We start from the raw sequence: 24,176 nt of genomic DNA, 5'->3' as shown, positions 1-24,176 counted from the left end.
AAATGAATGCAAGAAGGAAAAAGATGGGACATGTAAGTGTTATCACAGAGTCCAGCACGTTACTTGGAGAAGACAGTACATCTTTTTCCCCAGAACTACCTTATTTAGAAGTACCATCAGAGAATTTACAAGGTGAATGGCCAAACAACTATAAACTCTGTAAACCCGCACTAAACCGTGTCTGAAAGAGGACAGTTTGGATACTTTTAGGAGACAAGACAGACCACATGAATGGACACTCAAGACCCACAGATGGTAGACTGATGGTGAGGAATGTGCTGGGCAATGTCCAGCTGCTCCTTCTGTTGGGAACAGAGATGGCAATAGCCTGGTTATTGGCTGTGGTCTCAACTCCAAGGTCAGAAATGGGATGAGAAAGGTTTGCTAGGCGGTGTGTTCACCCTTCCAGGTGTATTTTGCCTTCTAAGACAGGCAGCAGCTTAGCTGTTAGCACAGAACCAGGCACCACCCGTGACTAATTTGCCATATTTTTTCTACTCCTGCTTCCCTACTATTGATTCTGATGGGCTGTGGCCCTTTGCTAATCCTCTTCGTGCAATTAGATGGATAACAAAGGCAACAAAATACAAAACCAGCTAAGCTAGCTAAAAATGAGTTTGTCCAAATTGCAGAAGCTGTCCAGCTGTGTGGGATAATACACAACACTGGGAGCTGCTTTTCCAAGCTTTAGGGGAAGGCTGCCTGCCACAAATGAAAACGCACTTGAAAACTTGCTATTAGGGTCAGCTGTGCTGTACCCCAGCGGTGCCAAATCAAGGAGGTATACCCTGCAAGTGAAAGGGCATCTTGATACCTTAAGTAAGAAGGCACAGGCAGCAGCGCTCTATCTGCCTCTGTTTTATTCTCCATCTCTCTTTCTCCCTTGTCTACGCTATGCAATTAGCACTGCTGTTCTGGTTATCATTACTTTGTACACGTCTGACCTTGACTTCAGTGCGGTCCCCACTTCAAGGTCAGTAAGTGGACTTGCTCTCACGCTGCTAGAGCTCTCCATTCAGTCTCACCTGCTGGCTTATTGGTTTAGTTCCAAATTTTACTCCTGGACATGTATTCAGATTTGTTTGTCCTCTTAGTTGTTTGTTTGTTTGGTTTTTTTCCTTTGGTGTGGGGTTTTCTTTCTGTTTGTTGTTTGGTTATGGGGTTATTTTTTCTCTTAACTGGCTTCAGCGCTGAAGAGTAATGGCAAGCCAGGTTTGAAAGGCCAGGAACATAGTGTGGGGCAGAGAGCATGAGTCACGCCATGTCCCTTGGCGAACAGCTTCATCCACTTATCCATCAGAACTGTCCAGAAGCTTATGCTGACCTGGCTACAAAACTTGATTACTCTCACATTTTAATGGACCAACTTACAGAGCAACAGTGGAGAAAAACTTGTGCTTTTTTAGAGGGAAAAAATCATAAGTCAGGGATCACATCATAGATGTGTTTTGTCAGATAAACTCACGTATTTCCTAAATGTTCCACACTGTTGTCAAGACATTAGGTTAATAACACCGTGTGCCACAATACTTTAAATAAACAGAGTTGTTTCTTGCTTTACTGTAGTGTTACCAGGGACTTGAGCATAACTCTCATGCTGAAATATCCTCACTCTTCCTATAGTGGCGGCAAGTTTTATTATTCTATCATGCCTATTTAAAACTCAAAAATCATTTCTGTTACAACAATAATTCCCACTTGCTACAGTATGTACGGAAATGCATTATTGATATACACATATACATGTGTATTACTCAAATAATCTGAAGGGAAAAACATGAGGAAGAATTACGCACACACTTTTTTTTCCACATACTTTTCCTATTACATTTTTTCTAACTATGCTTTAACTAACTACCTTTTTACTTTTGCTTTTGTATAAAAAATCTTAAAAACTTTTGTATATCAGCTGTTAGACTAGGAAAAGCTGTTCTTATTTGGCCCAAGCATTGATGTCATTTTATGTCATGAGAAAGAAAATGCAAGCATCAAACTCCTATGTTCCTACCCCTAAAATGACATGATAAAATACTCTCTACACATTACTTTTAAGGTTTGACATACAACTGGTAAGAGAGATGCTAGATAAACCTTAGTTAAAAAGTTTGGGTACATGGTTCCAAATAATAGTACAGCTAAAAGTACCTCTTTTATAAATGGCAGAGAAGAAATCAGTCTCTCTAACATAGCAATGACAAGATCGAGGTAAAATACTTTTCATCTACTCAACCTGAGTAAAGAGTTGGGGGGAATCGTTAAAGGGGCCGTATTAACTCAAGTTTAGGTTTCTAGGAGACCTAACAGCACATAAGACCATCAGGGAAATAACAAACTTGAGCTCTTCTAAAATATTGTGACCTTGTGCCTTAAATAAACTTTAAGTATGTGTTTGCCTCAGTATAGATAAAGAAATTGCATGGAGATCAGGCTTCATAGTGCACAACAGAACAGAAATGATGACAACGTCTCTGCACTTCCTCTGCACAGAAGGAAATCTTCATGGGTGGCATTGAGACTGTTTGACAAAATCAAAGTATCACACAAAACTGGTGAGGATCTCTTCCAGTTCTTTACTTAGCTTTAAATGCTATATATATGCAATTAGACTGATGTCACAAGTAAAGGCAAATTGGTAATTTAAACCTCTGTTTAATGTGAATCTTTTTGCTTACGCAATAATTTTTTTCAACTCATATGTACTGGTACATGTCATTTAAGGTCTCTAACAGAATATGCAATCCTGAATGCCTTTAATGAAACCAGCATGCCAACATGAGGTGAGGTTGCTCTCTGCTGACATTTCTGTTACAAGCTGTTGCAACATGACACGCTCTGAAGAGGAAACCAGGTTGTGCTGATGTAAAGAAGCAGCTCAATTATAAGAAGAAACTGCAAAATGGATCATGACATAATCTGAAGTGTCCTGAAAGGCAACAAAACTAGCAAGAAATTTTAAGAGGGGAAAATAAATGGAAAGAAATAACAGATAACACGGGAAACTGCAGAATGGTGGACCAACAGAAGAAAGACAAAAGCAAAGTGGAAGAGCATGAAACTTTAGAAGACAAGAATTAGCCTACGAGGTCAAATCAGCAGCGCGCCTAATCTGCTATTATGGTTTTGGCTAGTCCAGAAGGTCTATGCAGCTTCTTTCTCTCTGTTGGTTCTGGCTTGTTTTGAAGAAAAAGAAGTGGACTGTGAATAAAACTCATTATCGTGCAGAATAAGTTGGGTGAAGATTTCTCTTGCTTTTGTAACTGATTAATTGATTTAACTTTCTTTTTTTTCAATAGGACAATACTAGAAAGTTTTCTGCTCATTTCATGTTGACATATGTCTTGGTATGTATAAATATATCTGCACAGATTTTTTGATGGGCAAATGGGTGTATCCTTGTATCTGAAAGGCAGATAATTGTTGCATAACATAAACTCACTTACATTGAAGGACGAGCTAAAGGGGTAAAAGTTGGTCATTTTCAAACCAAACTTTGTATTCTCTTCTCTGGCCTTTCTTGTGTTTCTAAAACCTGAACAAACTGGAAGCATATGTTAAAGGCTCCTGCCACCCTTAAGTAATTAACTTAGCAATTATGGTAATGACTTAGTCAACTTAGTTTATTTTGCAGAACAGCTACACACAGAAGAATGCTCTTATCTCTTAAGGGTACTCTGCCTCTTTGAATAATAGGTCAGCAACTAGCACTATGAATAGATTAGACAGATATTCAAAGCTGAGCACTGAAAAGAATCATCCTCTCTCATGGGTCACAGAGTCCTTCACAGATCTTGACTTCAGAGAAAATCTGAGTCTTTAATTACATTGATATGCTTAGAGTAGTATTGTTTTCTTGTTGTGGACACTTGAGTGGCTAGGGTATGCTTTTGTCCCATTTTCACATTCACCAGATGATTTCATTTAGGATTATGATGTCTTCTAAAGAGTGACACTGGTATCCCCTAAGGCACATACAGTTTACGGGGGTGAGGGGGTGAGGGGGACAACACATCTTATTCCGATATAGTTCTTTAATTTGCCTTTATCCACAAAAGTTGAACTGGAATGACTTTTGTTTGCAGACAAACTACCAGAGAGGAAAGTGATGTCGTCAAGCAGGCTGGGATAAGAGAGCAGCCTGACCAAAGCCATGAAACCCACTACAGGCTTCAGGAAAGGAAATTAAGTCACAGAAGAGATAAAATGCAACTTTAGATGTCTCATAAATTTTGTTCATAAATATTAGAATAAAACCAAATAAGAAAAGATATAAACAAAAGAAGTAGGCCAGAGGAAAGAAGCAGAAAGGAATAATGGTAAAGGCAGGGGGTAAAACTGTCTACCCAGTGAGAAATTTGACCAACGTCGGGTTTCACTACATGAACCTTCAGGGGGAGAACCAGGAACTAGAGCTGACACTGACAGCAGGAACAGAGATATTTACGAAGCCAGCGGCTCATTTCTAACAAAAAATGAAAGATTCAAGAGAGAACATGATATCTATGCATATTGCAATGTTAAAGACGTTGGCAAGTGTTTAGTAAAGCTAAAGAAATCCACAGTTTCAAGCGAGTGGACACCTGAAAGATCTGTGTTCATAAAAAGCAATGATCTGTCAGTATAATCAGTAAACCAATAAATTGTATTGGATTTGTGAAACACTGTTCACTTTGGTTAGCACACTCTAAAAGTCTGAGACAGATGACAGGAGTTTTTATACTCATGGAGGGGCAGCTAAGTGGGGTAACTAGATCTTCTGGTTCCTGACACAGTTGTTAAGGGAATCAGAAGCACTCTGAAATACTGTCAGACCGTAACACAGTATTAATAGATGGCTGCTCTTTAGGAAGGCCAAATGAAAGATAAAGGTGATGAGGTGGCACTGTACATTAGTGCTTTAGCAGGTTGGGAAGAAATAAAAAATGGTAGTGAGGACAAAATGGAGCATGGATCCAAAGCGTGTCAGGAAGGACTGCAAAAGATCTTAGTGTAGCAGTAAAAGAAAGTCTTTTAAACAGGCACAGGTTCATTTTGGAGTATGGAGTCACTATGCAAATAAAGGTGGAAGACAATAGAGAAATGACCCAAGAGTTACATTAACAAATCCTCTCCATTCAATAATGTTGGTTTTGATGTTCTGAAGGTACCATGTCATTTAAAGTACATAAGTGTATTGATGTGAAATGAAAACATAAAGATGAAAGCTGAACTCAGAATATATAGCCTGTTCAAAGAAAAGGGTAGAAAACAGCCTGAAGTACTGACATTACTACTGACACTTGGTATGGAAACCTGATGGCAGAGATATTAGCTCATCTATCACTTTAAGAATGGTACCATGTGTTTCTGGCCAATAGCAAAATAACAAATGTATGTAAGGAAAGTAATTTAACTATTAACTCACTAATTAGTCTGACTTCAACAGCATACAGGACCTTAGAACAATTTTTGAAGAAAAATTGTTGAAGAACAGAACTAGAAAGAGGGATAAAATGCAGTAGATACTCACCAAAGGGAGTCAGACTAATGATGTGACAGAAATAAATGTATGAGGCCAGGGAAATGTGATGTATCAATTGCTTGGAGATGTGGAAGCAATTGATATGGGAAATATAGGAAATTAGACAGGGTGGAGAAAATAGGTGTTATGGTAGAAACTTAGGCTAGGTGTCTAAGAACTAGATACAGAGGAGACTGCAATTGGTTGGGCTGAAGCACAAATGATTAGCCTAGGAAAAGGCCAGTGAACTGTCTCCAGTATAATTTTTGAAACTCTTTAATATTTCCCCTAATTTTACCTTATAAAGTAAAGTTGACTATTGAATGAATAAAATTTTCACATGGTATATTAAGCATCACTGAAGGGAGGAGAATGGATATTTATAATGTTTGAGGACAGAAGGGTGAAAAAAGTATGATAACATTTAATATTGAATACATAATCTAGATTTTATAGGGCCTAGTATGAAGAATTACTTGTATAAACGTCATACTTGTTAATTGCAAATGAGAATGAACAAGAATGACTCCTAAATATTGTCTATCACAATGGGTTATTGATCAGCACTGCAACATGGCTGGGAAGAGTACAGATTTGATCCAAGGTCTGAAAAACAAAGCATTGCTGGCTGGGAAAAAAAAAAAAAATACTAATGCCAGCCTAAAATCTTTTCTGGAATAAAATCCTGGCTAAGCACACTCAGGAAGTTAGAATTCAAACAAGAACAAGTGTAGGGATGAACTACCAACATCATAAAGCAACTGGAGCTTATACACTTCAAGAAGAATTTGAAAAAGTTTACTCAAATGACAGCTGTGAGGATGTGGTGTTATCTTACTAATGTTTTAAAATTAACATCAAAGAAGAAAAACTGTCATTTGAAGCTAAGAAACAATACTGGGAGAAGCATAAGGCAATATAATGGCCATGAATAAACATGGAGAAGTGGGAGACTGTTTTTCATATCAGAAAAACAGGGTCCAAAACTGCCTTGCAGTAACAAGATTTGAAACTCAGCTTTTTAAAACTGAAATTAAACCTACAGGAGATGACACGATGTAAAAAGGCAATGGAAGATGGATTAGTTCATCGCCTCAGGAGATCCCTTTCAGCTCTCTGTACTTGACTACGCAACATCTATCCTCACCTTTTGTAATTCTAAGGCATTCCAAAGCATGCAATCCAGGAGAAGTTTAGCTACACATCTCTTGGATTTCAGCTGTGGAGGGGGATGCTACACTGCTTAATGTAATATAAAATACCTTTTGTATGAAGCTATAACACATGTGTTCCACAGGTTTCCCTGATTTCCAGCTTGTTTCCAGGTGTAGATCATCTTATGCAGCATTAGGCAGAGCATAATCGCAAGCCTGATGGGATTCGACAATGCAGAGAGGCACGACAGCAATTAATAGTAAAAATACCAAGTTTTGAACAGTTTTATTCTTTTTAATTTGTGGTCTGTGTATTTCAGAGCCTGAATCAGCTGATGTACAAAGCTCATGGTAGAGATCAATTTTAAGCTTTAGCCAGCTTTCCTTGAAGGAATAAACTCCCAAGGTTCAGAGGAGTTTTCATGAGCAGCGAGAATGGTCCGTCTTGAAACTTTTATCAGCTTTAAGCTATTTAGCACTTGCAGACTGCACTGTACACATGCTGAAGTGACAGATATGGCATGCAAATTACACGAAACTGCTGACCAAGGAAGTTTAACATACATAGATTAAGGAAAAATAACTTTGTTTTAGTTTGATTATTTCCACTAATTTAATCTTCCAAAAAGACAACTAAAGTTCAGAGATAAGAAACTGCATTACACAAGGAAGAGCAAACTATATGTTTATTAGACATTGGTGTAAAATTTGAAATTTAGCCTGGGGAATGAATGTTCGTCATCTCAAATAGTGATACATTTTTATTTTGGTATGACATATTCATTTGACCTTCATCCTGTGAGTTTCCTTAGAGTGCAACCAGCTAGCTGTTATTCCCGATTTGACCTTGACAATCCGAGAGCCCGTGCAGGCTACCTTTAACTTCTGTGACTTTCCCATGAACTTCTAAATGTTCAGGCGTTCTTAGTAACCTGCCCTAACTCGGTATTTCATATTTACACAAACACTCAAATAACACAATTTGCCAGCTGTTGAGAGAAAGGAATCAAACTTTAAAAAGAGAGAGAGAGAGAAAAATAATGCTGCATTTGTTAATTTTGCAAGATTAATTTCAGCCAGCCTCAAGAAACATAAATGAAATCAGGAAAATCCCTGTTAGTTCTGCCTGTCCTTACTGCATAAATCCCCTGTTTTTTCTTATACAGGATGACCCTCAATGACTGAAGCCTGGACTGAAAAAACAGCTGCATTGTACTGCAGACTCAAATCCTGCTACAGCTATAAGCTTTAGGATTTAAACATGAACCCAACAGGATTATGCAGAAGGCCAGTATAATACTTAGTGTGAATTAAAGGTATGAGGAAAGGCACATTTCTTTTGGGGTAAGCTACTTTTTTTTTCTTTCTCATTTAAATAGCCCAATTATTATCTCAGCTGTGCTGAGCCTTTTTAAATACTAAGCAGCAATAATTTTCTGTAATGTGAAGAACTATGTATGACAGCCTTCTTAAAATCAAATATATTCCACAATAAACTAAAGGTATTTCAACCCACTGCAGTTGCTTATTACTTCAGGATGCATGCTCTTTTTCTTTATCTTAAATCATGTACTTTACTCACTAATCTTTGCAAGCTTGTGACTAAGTGCTACTAAACAATGCAGTTTTCATTTTTTCACTTTCCTTAGGAGAGGTAATAATCCCTCAGAACCAGAAAAGAAAAGATTGGGCCACCAGTAATAATAGTACTGATAAAACAGTGCAGCAGAATAAAAAATTAAGGATCATTAAGCAATTTCCCTCAGCAATCTGAAGATACTGGCATTTTCTCACGTATTGCCTTACCTTGAATGTGAATAATTCGCTCATGCTCCAGACTTGAGTTGTCAGGGTGAGGTTCAGCCCAGCAGATAGAAATCAGCACCAGAAAAAGTAGACTCTTCATCTTTACAGTCAAAAGAATCTTCTTCACTGTAAGGGCATCACATACAAGGAGGCTTGTGAATTTTTTGAAACCTTTACAGTGTTGCACTGCTCAACTTATTACAGCAATGATCTTATGAGGGATCTGTAATACATTTAACCCACTCAGCTGAAAAAGTTACAGTCGCTAGTAATTTTTTAGGCATTCATACTGGACCTTTTTTATCATGGACTTTCATTAAATAAAACTGGTAATCCATATTTAAGTCTGCCTATGCAGAAATACAACATGAAAAATAAAAGCACACTCACAAATATCCACAAACCAAACTCCTTGCAAGATCATATGGAAGCAATACCTGTGTTTCCAAAACTGTTCTAGTGTACTTTTGCTTTTCCAGCCCTACTCTAGATCTGGTCTGCAAATACAGTTAAAACCATCAAAGCTATCACTGTATCTATATCCACTGCATGATGCAATCTGCTGGTGATAGATTTTCAAGATTAAAACAGTATTCTCATAGGTTTTGGCATTTCAATCAAGGCTGCAAGTTAACTTAGCAGTCAGGGTGGTAAGTTTGCTTCAGCTAAGTAGTAAAGATGACAAAACATTTCTTAGGCTGACTAGAAAGACCTATTTTATTTCAGATCCACTTACCATTTTAAAAGATGCCTAAATACACAATGAAATGTTCAAAACCATGCACAAAGTAGGTTAGAGTTGTATATGCTACCACTGCAGCTGCCCTGATTGATTTTTCATTCATTTCTACCTAGAATGCTGACGCACTAACATAGTGTGCCAGGTAGGGTCTCTGCAGTCAGCAGAGCTGAGTGCTGCTGCAGGGAAAATCTCTGCCAGCCTCTGAGTAGTAATTAGGCAAATGAAGACCTGAAATAGAAAAGGAGGCATAAAATGCAAGAGGCTTTATGTAGAGGGTTCAGGCTGCCGTGTGTTTTATAGCTATAATTTTTATGACTCTGATTTCTTGAAATAAAATATAGCTATTTCCCAACTTTGCCTTTCAAGAGACTAGGATTTTTTCCCCAGTCACCAAATAGTGGCAGCATTATTAATAAGCTTTCTCTCTAATGCAGGGAGAAAAGAATTTTTTCTCCTTTTTGTCTGTCACAGCTTGACACACATCAAAGTTACAGGGTTACAGGGTACTCTCGGTCAGAACCTGGGTGGACATCCAAGCTTTGCAAACAGTCCCTGTCCCCAAATAGACTCAAACACCTATGTGTTTCAAGTCTAAATCCAAATATTGTAATCCTAACCAACCCCTTGTACAGACTAAAATGCAGAAATGCTATTGCCCTTTTTTTAGAACAGAACATGCACGTTACTTGCCTGCCCTTCCATTTCTTCAAAGCGAGTTTGGGTGGGAGTTCAAAGCCAATTCAGCATCCCTTACTCCTTACTGTGAGTGCCTAGAGGTAGGACAAGTGCTCGCTGCACACTATTTTCCAGGTGGTCCACACTCAGTAACTCAAGACTCTCCGGCCACTCCCTCTTTCCTGGAAAGCTTGGCAGGCTGATGACCTCCACTCCGGAGAGCAAGGACAGATGTGGCTCCCTCTAGAGCGCATCAGCCCCAGCCTGGGCTGACCGGAGGGGTCACACGAGTGTCTTTCCCTCACAAATCCCACACCGGGCACCCCATGTATTTCCTCTGAAGGAAAAATGCTTCAGGCTTGGGGTTTTGGCTTTTTGGCTGTTGAGCATCAACTGACTTTTTTTTTTTTGTTTATTGGTGGGGGAGAGTTATTGATTTAGAGATAGTCTGGTTAACAAAGAAGTTTTCATTTTGAAGGCAAAGTTTAAGGGGTATTCCCACCTCAATCTGCAGTTTAGAGTCTACACTGGATGCAAAACCCCCTGAAGGCAGTGAGGGGGGGTAAAGCCCACAGGGGCTCTGCAGTTATTAACACTTTGCTTCTACCTCTTGCTGCAGACCTGCTGTTTTCCATGGCATTAATGAAAAGAAACAACCACATAACAAGATGGTAGGTAGTACTACCCTTTTGGGACCCATCTCCCCCAAAACTCTGTGTGCACAAGGACTGGGGCTCCATCATGGAATAAGAAAGATTTACCTGCTGGTTACATGGATGAAGAACTCCACATATGCTCTCCTACCTTTTCAAGGTCGCCCTAATAGGGTGGGGGAAAGTCCATGTAGCATCATTAGGTGATGGTTGCCAGAAAGACTAGTTTCAGGATTAGACTGGTGCACTGAGGGGGCAGGATACACCTTTTAGAGATATTTGTTTATACCATCAAGCAAATATCATGTCACTTTACAGAGTTTATGTGACACCATCACACAGGCAGGATGAGAGGCAGGTCAATGATGGACTTGGGAGATCTGCTCTTCCTTTTCCTCAGTTTCCTGGATGCAGCTGAACAATCTCACATGTCACTTGCCACAGACATGGTACAAAATCAACCTTAAGGCTACAGATTGGCATGGGTTTTTTTGAGAAGTATACCCAAGACGGTGGTGCTTTAGCTTTGTTAATAGGCAAAATTTACAGTAGCTGGGTTTCTGGTTTTCCCTAATTGCCACAGACAGAAAGGGTAACCTAATGTGTTCATTGTGTGTGCAGGAACAGACACACAAATAACATGTGTGTCTACGTCTGTGCTCTCTTTGATTCTGGTAATGTTCATCTGCACCACTAAAGTGTGTTGGACTGCACAAAACTAGCAAGAACTTAAAAACTATTTCCCAGGGGAACAAATGCCTGGTCGATGTTTTAGAAAATGTACGCGTATCATATCTTTGCTAAACTCACCAGATCCTTCATACTTGTGGCCAACCAACTGAGAGTAAAGTTTTAGCTGGGCAGAAGCATCCCATTGGGGGCCATTTCAACCCTCCATTCCAACCTGAACAGCTTTAAGGCTGGTCCCTTTTATTGCCACATACAGTGGCAGCTGAGAAAATGTGGGTATCTGAAGTCAGGAATACCCCGACCTCGTACCACTCTCCTCCTGGGATTCCCCGGGATGGGAGCTGTGGCATCAAGCCAGAGCAGTGCAAAGCAATGTTATCAGGCCAAGAATCTGACCCCTGGTGTTTTGTAGGTTATCCAAAAAGCAGCTAGCCAGAAGAATTCACATCCTCCACTCTAGCCAAAGCAATAGAAGTCAGACTCCATTTCTGCAGCAGCTTATGAAGACCTCAGGGGAGAAATGATAGGTGTGGATGTTTCCATATTATAATTAATAAAATCTTGGCTAGGAGTCAGTGAATTTTCAGTAAGAAATGGTAATGATTAGTCATACTCAAGAAATTCGCACTGGTTTCAATTACTGCAGTTTATGAATCTGCTATCTATCTGGACAGGGACACAAAAAAGCTGAAAACCAGTTTTTGAAGGGAGAGCTCAAGGCTCAGGGAAGTGGTCAAGGTGACTGTACGTTCAGTTTTTAAATTCTCAAGAACTGTTCATTCTTAGATACAATTAGAAATTCTGATATTAATCACTGTTTTTTTCATCCTCCCCCAGCCATAATTCATCTACTACTGGCAAATCTAAAAGGCTATAAAGCACCAATGTTTGTATTTTAATATAATATTCTGAAAATTAACAGAATGCCTCCAAGTAATTCAACTGCATAAGTAACGAACATTTCTCTGAAGAACAGAGTACTGGAAAATAATGTCACATACCAATCTCTGTTTTTAATAAAATATGTCTTATGTATTACTGCAACTACTTTCTAGCTACAGAACATGAGACCATCCACTGTGTGAGGACAAAGGTCCACCTAGTTCAATATTCTCTCTCTGACAGTAGTCAAAACCCTGGGGAATGCCTTTGTTAACAGGAATTAATTTTTGTCTTGTATTAAGCCATGATGATGTCCTATATCAAATATTTGTTTCCTTGAGAAGACTTGTGGAAGCCTGAACTCACAATGGCCCAAGAGCATATGGTAATACAACCACAATCTCCTGTGATCCAGCTGCTGACACCGTCATCCTCGTAAGACAGGTGCTTGAACCAGGTTTTACCTAACTCATGCAAAAATTGGGCTGCTTTTGCAGAAGCATCCCTGCTGCTTTGGATCTTGCAGCACTGTGATTCTCTCACAGCTACCCCGATATCCACCTTACCCTCAGAGAAGAGGGTATTGCAACAACATATTATGCCATCTTCTCATGTGTGTAATTTCATGGTGCAAAGAAGGTTTAGGAGAAGAGAAGGCCAAAAGCAGATATAGGTGGAAGAAGGAGGTGAGGTACAAGAGCACAAGGACAGAGAGAAAACCAAACTCCTAGGGCAGACACAGGAGACTTCTTCATAAAATGCTCTGTCTTTCTGTGGAGTTTGCTATTTTTAATACAGTGAGACTCAGCAATTAAAGGTAGTAATCAATGATATCTAAAACAGGTAACGGAATCAGTAAGATCAGTCTCAATAATTGGGGACTGGAATAGCCCCCAAAACTGTGGACTATTGACATCTGTGGGCAAACCTATTGTGCAATATAAATATTTACAGGTCGCCTCTCTGTGGAGCTCTGTTCCATCTGAGAATTGGTGCTAAGCACTAGGGAGGTACCTACTGATGAAACAGAATTTATGTTTTTTCAGGGAGAGGGCGTCAGCTGCAGTAACTGAGAGTCCCTCATCTTTAGACACTGCTGGTAGATCATCGACTAGGCAGAAGACCAGACTAAGCAGTACTCACACACTCTCTTCAGTAGCCTTTCCTAAACCAGGGAAGCTGGAGCAGAGTACTTTGATCTAGCTGATTAGACAGATTTCTGGTGTCAAATTACTAGCCCAAGTCTCCAAAAGATCATATCTTATATATATATATGTATAGATACCTAGGTTTAGGCAACTGAATCAAGCCATAAGGATGGGCTTCAGTTCTGGGTTGAGGACACCTAAGTTATTGTGTCTATATGTAAAATGTTTACATTTCACTTAGGAGTCCAAGCTATTGTTACAGTCAGTTTATACCTAGCCAATGTGGTTGTGGTCAGTGGAAGGAAGATGTGTGTTTGGTTGACCTGGGATGCCTTTTGTCTATTCACTTTTGTCTTTCAACAACTTCCTGTATCTGCACTGTGGCCTCTCTGGAGAAGCGGGAATTGTGGGCTTGAATATTTCAGGCTGACCTGGAGGGCATACCTCCACAGCCTCTTCGACTGAGTGGGCTAACATGAGGCTATTTGGCAAGCACGGTACAAATGCAAATTTGTTTAGTCAAGGACTCATTACTCAGGATTAAAGGGATAGCAACGGACAGAGGTGCCTGAAGTGCAGATCTGACCCAGGGGCTCCTTACAAGTGAAGTCCTTCTTGTAATTAGCATTCCTTTTGGCTACCTCTAGGCAGCTTCCCACTCAGCAAGGTAAACAACACTTTAAGAAACAAATACTCATCCCTTTATTGACTGCAGGAGGCTAAGTGTTCTGACTCATCCTGGTAGCACGGACACACGCATTTTAGATGTCCTGATGCAAAAAGTGGGCATCTAAAGTACGCAATGGCAAAATCAGCCTTACTCTTGAAGGGCACCTAGATTCTTATAAGTATTTTCAGTCATATTCAAAGACTTTCCATTCTCCAAAGGCAATGGTAAAATACTCAGTTCCAGTTACAGACTTAAGACCTCAGTTAGTACAACCAAATGAAAATCCACTTCTTTCCCTGATATGCCCTTACACCATCCAGTCTTGATTCTACTTTTCATTTATTTTGCTAAGATGGCAGGTTCTTTGAAGTGAAAAAGCCCCCCAGGCTGATGGAATTAAGGCAAGCCAGATTCTGCAGACTGATCCTCAAGCTAAATTGTTCTCACAAAGGAAGTTTTGATGATGCCATGGCAAAAAGAAAGAACAATTGATGGCATAAGAATAATAATGTTTACATGGTCTATTAGAATGACTTGGAGCAAGCTTTCCAGGACCTCCTCCCATGCTACTTCATTAGTTAAGGTGATTTGGAAATCTGTGAGACTGTGTGAGTCTTGGGGCCATCTAAAGTGCCAGACGGTCGATGTCTGGAGAACAGGTTGTCATAGTAGTTCCTTAACCATCGGCAGAACAGTTCAGTGGAAAAGCAGCATGACCATTCAAAGACATCTGGAATCCCCTGGAGCCTATTAATTCCCTGGGAAGAAAGCTGATAAATTGCTTGCAGGGAGAAAGAAAATATCTTTACAGTCTTTGAAGTGTCTGCCTTGTGTTAGATATGAAATTTATTCCAGATACACAGGGTAACAATGGTAACAATACTTTTGACATTATTCATAGAGTATAGTCAAGAACACGTGGACTATCTTTATCACTAGAAGTTAGAAAATTTGGTAGTCTAGGTTTAATGCAAACATGGATAAGGCAATTTTGCTGTAGTTAAGGTCTATCATTGATGGAATACTGGCCACTCAGTGCTTTGAGTAGTTTTCTTTCTTGTTCGTTATAATGGACTATATAAATATGCCTTTAGTTCAGGAATCTAGATGCTTTTGCTTTAGGTATGGCAATGTTCTTTGATGACAGTGCAATGCCATAGAAAGGTAACTCTGCTTTTTGCTTTGTAAAGTGGATTCACTTGTTTGCAATCCCTTCCTTTAGAGAAAGTACTTACTGCAACCTCCACATAGCAGTGGTTTTCAAAGAATTCTTGCAATCTGGTTTGAGAGCTAGCTCTCCAGCCAGATTGTGCTTGTATTCTGACATCTTTGTCAAAAAGCCTCTTTTAGCCTTGAACAAGCAAGGCTGGAGGTCACTGCAGGTCAGTAAGAAAACTTGATCTCTGTCCCTCATTTTTCTTGCCTCTTGGTTATATTTATGAAGCTAGTTTTTCATCAGGCCCTCATGTTATCTCCAGGTCCCCTCCTATTACCTACACTTCTTCAAGATGCTTTTTCGCTTGCAGCTATACTTCCCAGTTGCCTGCATAACTTCTGCAAGGCCATTTACTTTGGGAAGTTCTGCCAGAGTTTTTTCGGCATCTCTAACCTTCACCCTATTGATGCTTCCAGTTCTGACAGTTCTTTTTTGGATGCTTGGATTTTTACAGGGGCATAAATGACTTAAGTTTCTAGTGTTCTCTTTCACCATCAAAGGTGAATGAAAGCTAGATGCTTATCTTTTTTGATAATGTAAAAAATCCCATATATGATGTATCATTAGGCAAGTTCTCACAAGCCACTATTTTGAGCTGCTTATAATACTAAATATTATATTATTAATAATTACTATAATTGCTGTCTTTGGGAATTTGAACTGCCTTTCTGTATTGAAACTTGCAGTGCTAGATTTCATGCCTTAAAGTGACTGTTTAGTATCATCCGCAGACCATTTCTACATGGTCAGCCAGAATTTTGGAGGTTTTTTGTGTACAGTGAAAAGGCAAATAATTTTACTCAAAGCCCACTCAATTGAGTGGACATTCTGACATTTAATTAATTAGCATTAGATTGGGAGATTTGAATAGGGAGACCCACTGGTAATGTTCAGGTTACTGAGCATCAAAGCATCACTACTAGCCATTGCCTGGTCACTATGCTCTGCCAGGTGCATGACCCAGGATGACAGGATCAAGTTGTCTAAAGTACTCGACTCATTTTATAGTTTTTCTGGCAAATTGTTACTCATCCATCCTACATCCCATGCCATGTCTCTCCCAAGGGTCCTCCTGTACTTTCAGCTACCTAAAAACTTCCAATGTTTTGAAACAGACCTAGAAGATGTGCTTACATGACCTAAGTCTTCTCCAGTTTTCACCAAGTACAAGTGCAAGCTTGGTGGCAAAACTGTTTTTACACATGGAAAACAAAACAAGTCCCAGAACACAACCCCCTATTAGGACAAAGAAAAGAAGGTAGTTTCCTTTCTGGAAACATGACAAAAAGGAATGAATTCAAGAGAAGCTAGAAAAATCACATGCTGATAGTGTAGAAATTCTCTGTCATCGTAGACAGCAGCTTTCTAGATTCACTCAAACTTTTTGATAAGTCACTCCAGCCAGATGATCTAATCAACTTTAAACTTCGTCTTATGCTTTTTGCTTAAGAAATATTGTGGAAGTTATTGGAATGGCAAAGTTAGGAAATAGTCCATGTAACGATGACACCTAGAGATATGCAAATAGGCCAGATCCCATCTGTTTCATCTAAGGGAGGTGTAACATCTCTGTTCTGACTGTCCCACATTTAATTCAATGGAGTTCTCATTCCTTTTCCCCAGCTAGGCTGATTGTATCAGCAACATAAAGATGAAAATTAAAAGCCTTCAGATCCTTGAAAGATCTTGCTATGTGAGAGAACTGATGCACTGCCAGACTTACTGACTAGGAGCCCGGTGCCAGCCTGCTATAAGGAATTACTAGCAGTACACTGTTTTTGGCATGGATCCTGGTTCAAAGCATAAAATGGAACCCCTTGTCCAGCCAACTGTGAGTGCTCAGTCCTGTCCTCCCTCTTTTTTGTGGTCCAAGATTTGCACTGTCTGCACTCTCGGTGTCATTGAGAATGACTTTAATAAGACACTCAGTTTCCTAAAGAAATAATTACAGTGATATAATGCCCTGCATATTTTCTAAATTGCTGTTACACATTGCTAGTGCAAGTCCCTGTTGAATCACTGCTTCTAAGAAGGTAAACACTTTAATTTCACAATAGCACTGTTTTCATCAAACATCTGCTTCTCACTGAAATGATACATAAGTTTTCTTTGGATATTCGGTCACAGAGTATTAGCTGTGGGTGCAGCCAGATCAAAGCCATATGGGGATCACTTGTAAAAGCACAATTCTTTCAACATTTTTTTAATTGAATTAATCAGCAATCAATGGCAAAACATACTTTCTACTGAGATCAGTTATTCTAAAGAGGAGGAAGGTCTAGAGGTTAGGGCACGAGTTCAGACTTCGGGGGACATGAGTTCAACTCTGCCCTCTCTACCCTTCATGTGGGACCTTGGAGGGTGTGGAAGTGGTGGGGAGGATTAGTTTTTGTTATCTTAGCTCACTATCTGTGACACAGAGTAACAGTATTTTCTGTTGGTCAGAGGGTATTGTAGAAGTGAAAATATTTAGAGTTAGAAGGAGCTCTCACACTGCTGCAATGAGATATGTCAGTATCTAGAACGGAAGGGGACTTCTTCATAAGGGAACAACTTACAAACACTACACACTTTCATGTGCTGAAATACTGTGCGATAGCTGGCGATATGTATCACGCAGACAAACATGCAGATGTCTGCTTGTAGCAAGCTTCCCCCTGCTTTTCTTAAACATCTTTTCACTGCAATATCTTAAGCATGAGAGCACTGGAAGAACACAAGTCATATGATTGTTTAGTTAAGTTCTTGTTAGTTAAATTCTATTGAAAACAAATAATAAACATTTTTAAGATTGTGGATGTTTGTAAGGCGATTTATCTAAATAAAGGCACTTTTAAACTGTATTGCTAGGCAGTGTTGCGTCACTATTATGCATAAACTTTTTTTTACTTTGGTTTACAAAACAATCAACAATAGTGGGAATACGACAAATTCAAACTATGGTCTGAAAGCTACTTTTTACTCTGAGTAAATAAGTGCACAACACACTCAACTGCTTATCAAGAAATATTCTTTGCAGATTTACAGAAATTATAACAGAGACTTGCACAGACATCCTTTGCCAGTCAGATTTGAGAAAGATGCCAAAAATTAGTTTATATTCAAAGGTGCAGGCTCCACACATGTACCAGTTGCAGACATTGGCAAATAGTGATTGCAGTTCTGCACTTTGAACTAAGTAATGTAACAGCAACACTAGAAAGAAATAGGAAAATAATTTATTGGATTCAAGAGAAAAAGATAATAATTTGAAAACTAAACTTGCAAACTGATGGTCCTGAAGAAATACATCTCAGAAACTGCATTGTTTCTTTGTGATGAGTGAAAAGTAAATGTAGTATCAGTGAAAGGGAAAAGCTTTGCCACAGGTAGATCACACCAGACTAGTTCTGTGTCTAGATAAGAAGTTGATCTGATTACGCTACTTGGTTTCCAGGAAAGCATCAAAACATTGTCTGTGATTCAACATGGGAAATTATTATTGAGGACAGAGAAGGAAGAGACTAGTATAAGGAGGCAAGGACAGTTAAAAAAGGCAGATGATATTATAGTTGTGCTAAACCCCAAAATTTTGCTACAGGGCATCACCAGATGAGTTCAACGAGCAATCTCAAGACCAGATTTGTTACATGAAGTATTTTAATTAATGAGCTGGCACAAAATGTAGATACATACTTATTTAATCTGTGGATGAAAAAATGTGGAAGGCATTGTCTGTGTGGAGAAGAATCAGTATGTGATAGCGGATTAAAGGTATGTTTAGCTACATGGCCTCCATGGCTGCTGCAATAGAAATTGGAAGTTTTGGCAATGGACCTTGAGTGAGCATTGCACAGCTCTTTATATCACCATCACTTTGGCAACCTCTTTTCCAACTCCATACCACTGGCAACACCTTCAGACGTATTCCCCACATCCCCGGTCCCATGGGACTAGGAGGTAGTAACTTAACATGGGACACATGCAGGCAAGAGTTTATTGGGGCAATCAGAGGAAAAGGAAACCTGTTTTATAAAAGGAGACCAAAAGACCTTGTCTTGGTTAGTCTGGCAAAACACAGCTGAGCAAGGATATAATTGCCCTCTATAAATATATCACAGAGTAAATGCCAAAGAAGAAAAATAACATTTCAGCTAAAATTTAGGAACAGAAGAAGTGGGGCCATAAATAAGTTTAAACTGGAAATTAAATTATTTTTAAGCTGTAGAAAAACATCACAGTCTTCCTAAAAGCTTTTCAGCAGAGAGAAAAGAAACACAGGTAGTTTCTAATCAGAACTTGCTTGTTCTGTTAAAAACTGCCTGGGATGAGGGGGAATGTAGATAGAAGAGGACTAGGTTATGACACAGGGGTTCCCTTTTGTTTGTTCTTGTATACCTAACTTTTGGCAAAGTCCTCAATTTAACTAGGTTAATCAATTCCTATTTCAAGCAGAATTTTTTTCTTTCCTTTCATGGCAGGTCCAAACTCTTCTGACTACTACTATTAATGATATGATCCAATATACTCCAGGGCTTCCTATTGCTCCACCTATTGCTACAGCTACAAACATGGTCTCAGTAATACTCAGCACTGGCAGCAAAGTACCTTTCTCATCATTGTGACTCCTTATCTCAAACCAGCTTTTAATATTCTGACTTGGTATCTGACTCCTGTAATTTCCTAAGTAGACTCTATGCTTTACATAACAACGCTGTTGTCCCTGATACAGATCATTAAATATCTGCAAATGAAATGGAGACACATGTGGCTGGCTTAACGGCCTGACTTTTGCAATGCTCAGTCATATGGAAGGTTTGGCTCTGTCTGCTGCAGTGGTTATGTGCAAAATGCGAAGAAGACAGCTCTCATGTTCCAGAAGTATAGTAGGGCAATGCAATCCTTCCACAACACATTTTAGTTGTGATGCTTTTGAGATTTAGGATAATGTGAAAAATAAAGGACAATGGCAGCTCCATTTCCACTCTGGGCCACTAAGTATGCCTCAGGATATTAAGTTGAGAAAATAAAGAGAATTTCAACACATACTTGTAAATCAAAAACATAATGTGTACAAGAATGCAGGAGCTCCTCTGAACACACTATCCTGGTTTAACATCCTCATAAGGAAATAGTATAATGGCTTGAGTAAATTTTAGAAAATGTAAAATGTAGAATTAAGATTAGCTAAATAATTTGCAACTGTTTGGTAAAATCATAATGCAGAACATATCATGGCAAATAAAACTCTTAATTTGTGTAAACAAAACAGCTTGCAGAGTATGCAGTTTAGTGTGCCTGGTGCAAGAACAGAAGTACATCATATTTTAGAGCCAGATATATTCAGGTCTAGGAAGATGTGACTGAAGAATCTATATCCAAGAAACGCCTACATTCTGCATTACAAAATTAAGAAACCATATAATCATGTATTAAGACAAAGTACGTGTAGAAAGCCACAGGCAGCACAGAGTCGAGTTCAGTATACACAAAGATAGTGACTGTGAGAACAAAAGCTTAAGGATGGGTTTTAATTTGTTGAGGTATGACATGAAACAGAAGACATTTTTAAAAATGAATGTCATTGTTAATTGAACGGTTCTGACTTTTATTTTGGCTGCCAGCAATATCTGTGGGATTTTGGTCGGTCCTTCAGGTAAAGTAAACCTATGCAGTTTTCAGAAAAAAACGCATAGACTCAACAACAGATATTCTTGACAATGCCTGAATTGGAAAACTCAGTTAACAAGGAAATTGTATGGATTTGGATTATGCCAGAGAAGGCCATATCCTTGCTTAGTCAATAATAAGAATACCCACTACACTGGTAGGCTGAAAATGGATGGGGTTTCAGAGATACCCAAGTAGGATACCCAGTTTAAATATATGGCAAACAGATAGGATTCACTTACTTTTGGCAAGTTCCACTCAACCAAGTTAATTACAGGGATCAGCATTTCTACAGTCATCCAGATTAAATGCAAGGCTTTTGTTTACGCTTTAATGTCCTCAGGATTATGCAGGCTGTTTCAACTTCACAGCCGTAGTAATTCCCAGTTCTTGAATAGCAGTCATCAAGGCTTTGAACACCCTCCAACCAGTGCTACCCAATCTACACCTGCACATTTGAAGTGATGCTGTGCTTATAAGGCAGGGTTTGTCACACTGTGAAGGATGGTGGGAATCCTAGGAACAGCCATAACCTACAGATAGGGATCTCTTACAAAGATGTTGGAAACATGAGCCAGAGAAGCTCTGCACTATTCCTGACCTTTTTTTTTTTTTTGGAATATATATTCTTTCCCTAAGCAATTACTGCAGGTGACCATTGGACACTGTGCAAGGTTGACTTTTGCCTTGACACAGTGTCTTTCTCATGCTCTTTTTTTTCAGTTACCAAAGCTTCACCAATACTTTCACACCACGTACCTGTCCCAGAGACTAGAGTGACAAACTGCTTGTGAGGACAACAGGAAAATTTCCACAGTAAGCTCCACTTACTGCAAATAGGGGTGTCAAAACTGTGACCTGGGGTGAAGAACTGAAAAGCAATGTAAACAATGCATTAGTCCTCTCCAAAATTGCCTGGCTGGACACTCCCTGACCCAAAGTGCTGCTAGTGGAAAAAGGATTGGTTTCCCCTCTGGTGTGCTAATGGCAGGGGTTGTTGCTGCTAGCTTCCACTGCCCCACAGGGAAGAGAAGAAAACAGGAGGATGTACTGGAAAACTGGTACTTCTGCTCATTTCTTCTCAGATGCTCCACAGTAGGGACTACGGAATAATCGTAATTTTTCTCCACACCACGTGTAACATCACCTACCTTAAGTATTTGTCAGACCATGAGAGATCTGTGCCGAGCAACAGCAAGGTTTACCATTTCCCTATTGTGTTCAGGAGTTAGGGCTGTGATTTTCAACTAGGACCATAAATTATCAAGTAAACCCACTGAGATATCAGCTTCTACTTAAGTCAGCTTTCATCTCAGCGACTTGTAGAAATTTCCCAAGCTACATAAACTGCAGAGCACACAGGGCATGAGTTCTAGGATCTCTCACTTACCAGTAGTTTCAGTCTTGTAGGGTCAGCTCAGTTCCATTTCTTTCTCAGAGGCTAAACGCACGGATTCACTTACATCCAGATGTCAGGGTTCACAGTCTAAATGCCATTCTCCAGGCTGTTTTGCCAGGGCACAGTGTTTAAAGAGTCAAATAGCAAGGGTTAAAAAAAAGGCCCAAATACCCAAACCTATCCTTGTGAAGACCTCCACAAACTAACCTTAGCAGAGCTCCACCTTCCAGCCTGAGGGCTGCCAAACAAGAGACTGGGAGCTGTGCTAATCCTTAATTAAATTTAATCTACACTAGAAAGGTTTGTTGATTTAGCTAGATAGGTAGAGCAATGCTGACAGGTCAGTCCTAATGTAGGAATCATTATAAGAGGAAAAAAGACTCCAAGAGCATAATTGATAGCAGTTGGTGAGCAAAGTAAACTCTATTATAGAAAGCCTGGGTTTCTTACCCCTGTGCAACTGCATCAAAGGTACATGACACAGTGGACAAGTGATCTGTGGAGCAGCTACAGACCTCAAGTCCTGCTCTCCCGGGCACATGGTTGCCTTGCAGAAAGCCTACAGACAACATGCTTGAGCCAGGCCAGCACCTTGCCCCTGTTTTGGCCATGATGGGGTATCTGCCACTGCAGTAGCTGCTATTACTGCGAACTGGAGGAAAGATGCTCTGCCTGAGCCCCAACAGGAAAAAAGGTGAAACCCATCTTAGGTCCCCATTGTACATATACAATGTTACATATACACACACACATATTTAGATATGTATATGCACATGTATATGTATATGCATATATGTGACGATGACCATTCAAACTTTGGTGGTTCAACATACTCCGATAGACCAAGATATGCTTTTGGCTGACATGACTGCTCCAGTAAAAGCTGGTAAGGTCAATTAGCATGCACAAATTTTTTCATCCTCTCTTGAGATGTCTACTTAAGACAAGGAGAGAAATTACCAAACACAAAATCTGCAATAAAATAATTTGTCTCTAAAAGTTTTGAAGCATCAAGACACATTATTATCGGCTCTGAAGAAAAAAAAAAAAAAAAAAAAGAATGACTACTTATGCACTTATTATGGATCTCAGGCAGAAAGTGCATACTTATTCACAAATTATTAACTTGATGTTCCCTGGGACTGGGAACTCACAAGATGGACTTGAACAGGTCCCAGTTGCAACTTCCACACCCACCCCTCCTTTATACTTGTGTAATGGTTAATCTGTTTCTAAAATGGGTTATTCATGTACAACAGCTATTTTAACATTCTCACAGGAACTGCACATCCGGGGAGAAGAGTTTGCAATTTTTGGCCCATAGCTAGTACTGCAGCAAAAAGTAGTAGAGAAAATGTCACTGAAGTTAGCAGATGATTAAAAAACATGGTTTAATTGGCTGACACATGATAATAATCTAATAAAATACCCTTTTGTCTTTTGGTCAATTTGAGGAATGGATACTATTTAAAAAGTACTTTCATGAACCTCAAAATGGAATAATCTCAAAAGCATAAATACAATAAACGACCTTTTTAATAATCTAGTCTCACTGGAAACACTGTAGACTGTAGAAATCTATTTCTAAAAAATCAGGTCATTGCTCTAATTAAATCTGACATAGACATAAAAGCATGCCTATAAAGCCTGCACTTAATGAAGAACAATTTTGCACCTCCAACACGCCACTAAAAGATTACACTACATAGAATTAATGCCTTTGAACCCTGCTATTTTCATCTGAAATTTACATGACACATCTTTTGAGGTATAGTCATGGATCTGTTTTATATAAATGTAGAATAAGGACCGTTTTCCTTGCACTTCTAGACTAACTTGTGGCATTTAGCTTTGATCTTTGTTGGTGTCAAGATGGAAGAATTCCTGCCGTTAGATACTAGAGGCATTTCATTCTCAGGGAGTCACAGTGTCTCAGATGTGCTGCAGGGAAAAACAATTAAAGAAATGTGATACTTTCTCTTCTATGGGAAGGGG

The 24,176-nt window shown here is 39.3% G+C and overlaps 1 protein-coding gene across 1 annotated transcript in view; it reads right to left on the bottom strand.

Annotated features, from left to right (window-relative positions):
* HAPLN1 (hyaluronan and proteoglycan link protein 1) overlaps nt 1–8,579 on the bottom strand; it is a 31,818-nt gene extending 23,239 nt beyond the window's left edge. The window contains exon 1 of the mRNA XM_009886861.1: nt 8,458–8,579. Within this exon, the coding sequence (XP_009885163.1) occupies nt 8,458–8,557 (100 nt within the window). The 5' untranslated portion in view covers nt 8,558–8,579. The remainder of the gene's footprint in view (nt 1–8,457) is intronic.
* Nucleotides 8,580–24,176: the final 15,597 nt, after the last annotated feature.

Source organism: Charadrius vociferus, unplaced genomic scaffold, assembly GCF_000708025.1.
Source record: "Charadrius vociferus isolate BGI_N301 unplaced genomic scaffold, ASM70802v2 scaffold244, whole genome shotgun sequence".
NCBI lineage: Eukaryota > Metazoa > Chordata > Aves > Charadriiformes > Charadriidae > Charadrius > Charadrius vociferus.
The sequence above is the reverse complement of the archived record's forward strand: the minus strand, read 5'-3'. Positions and strand labels throughout refer to the sequence as shown.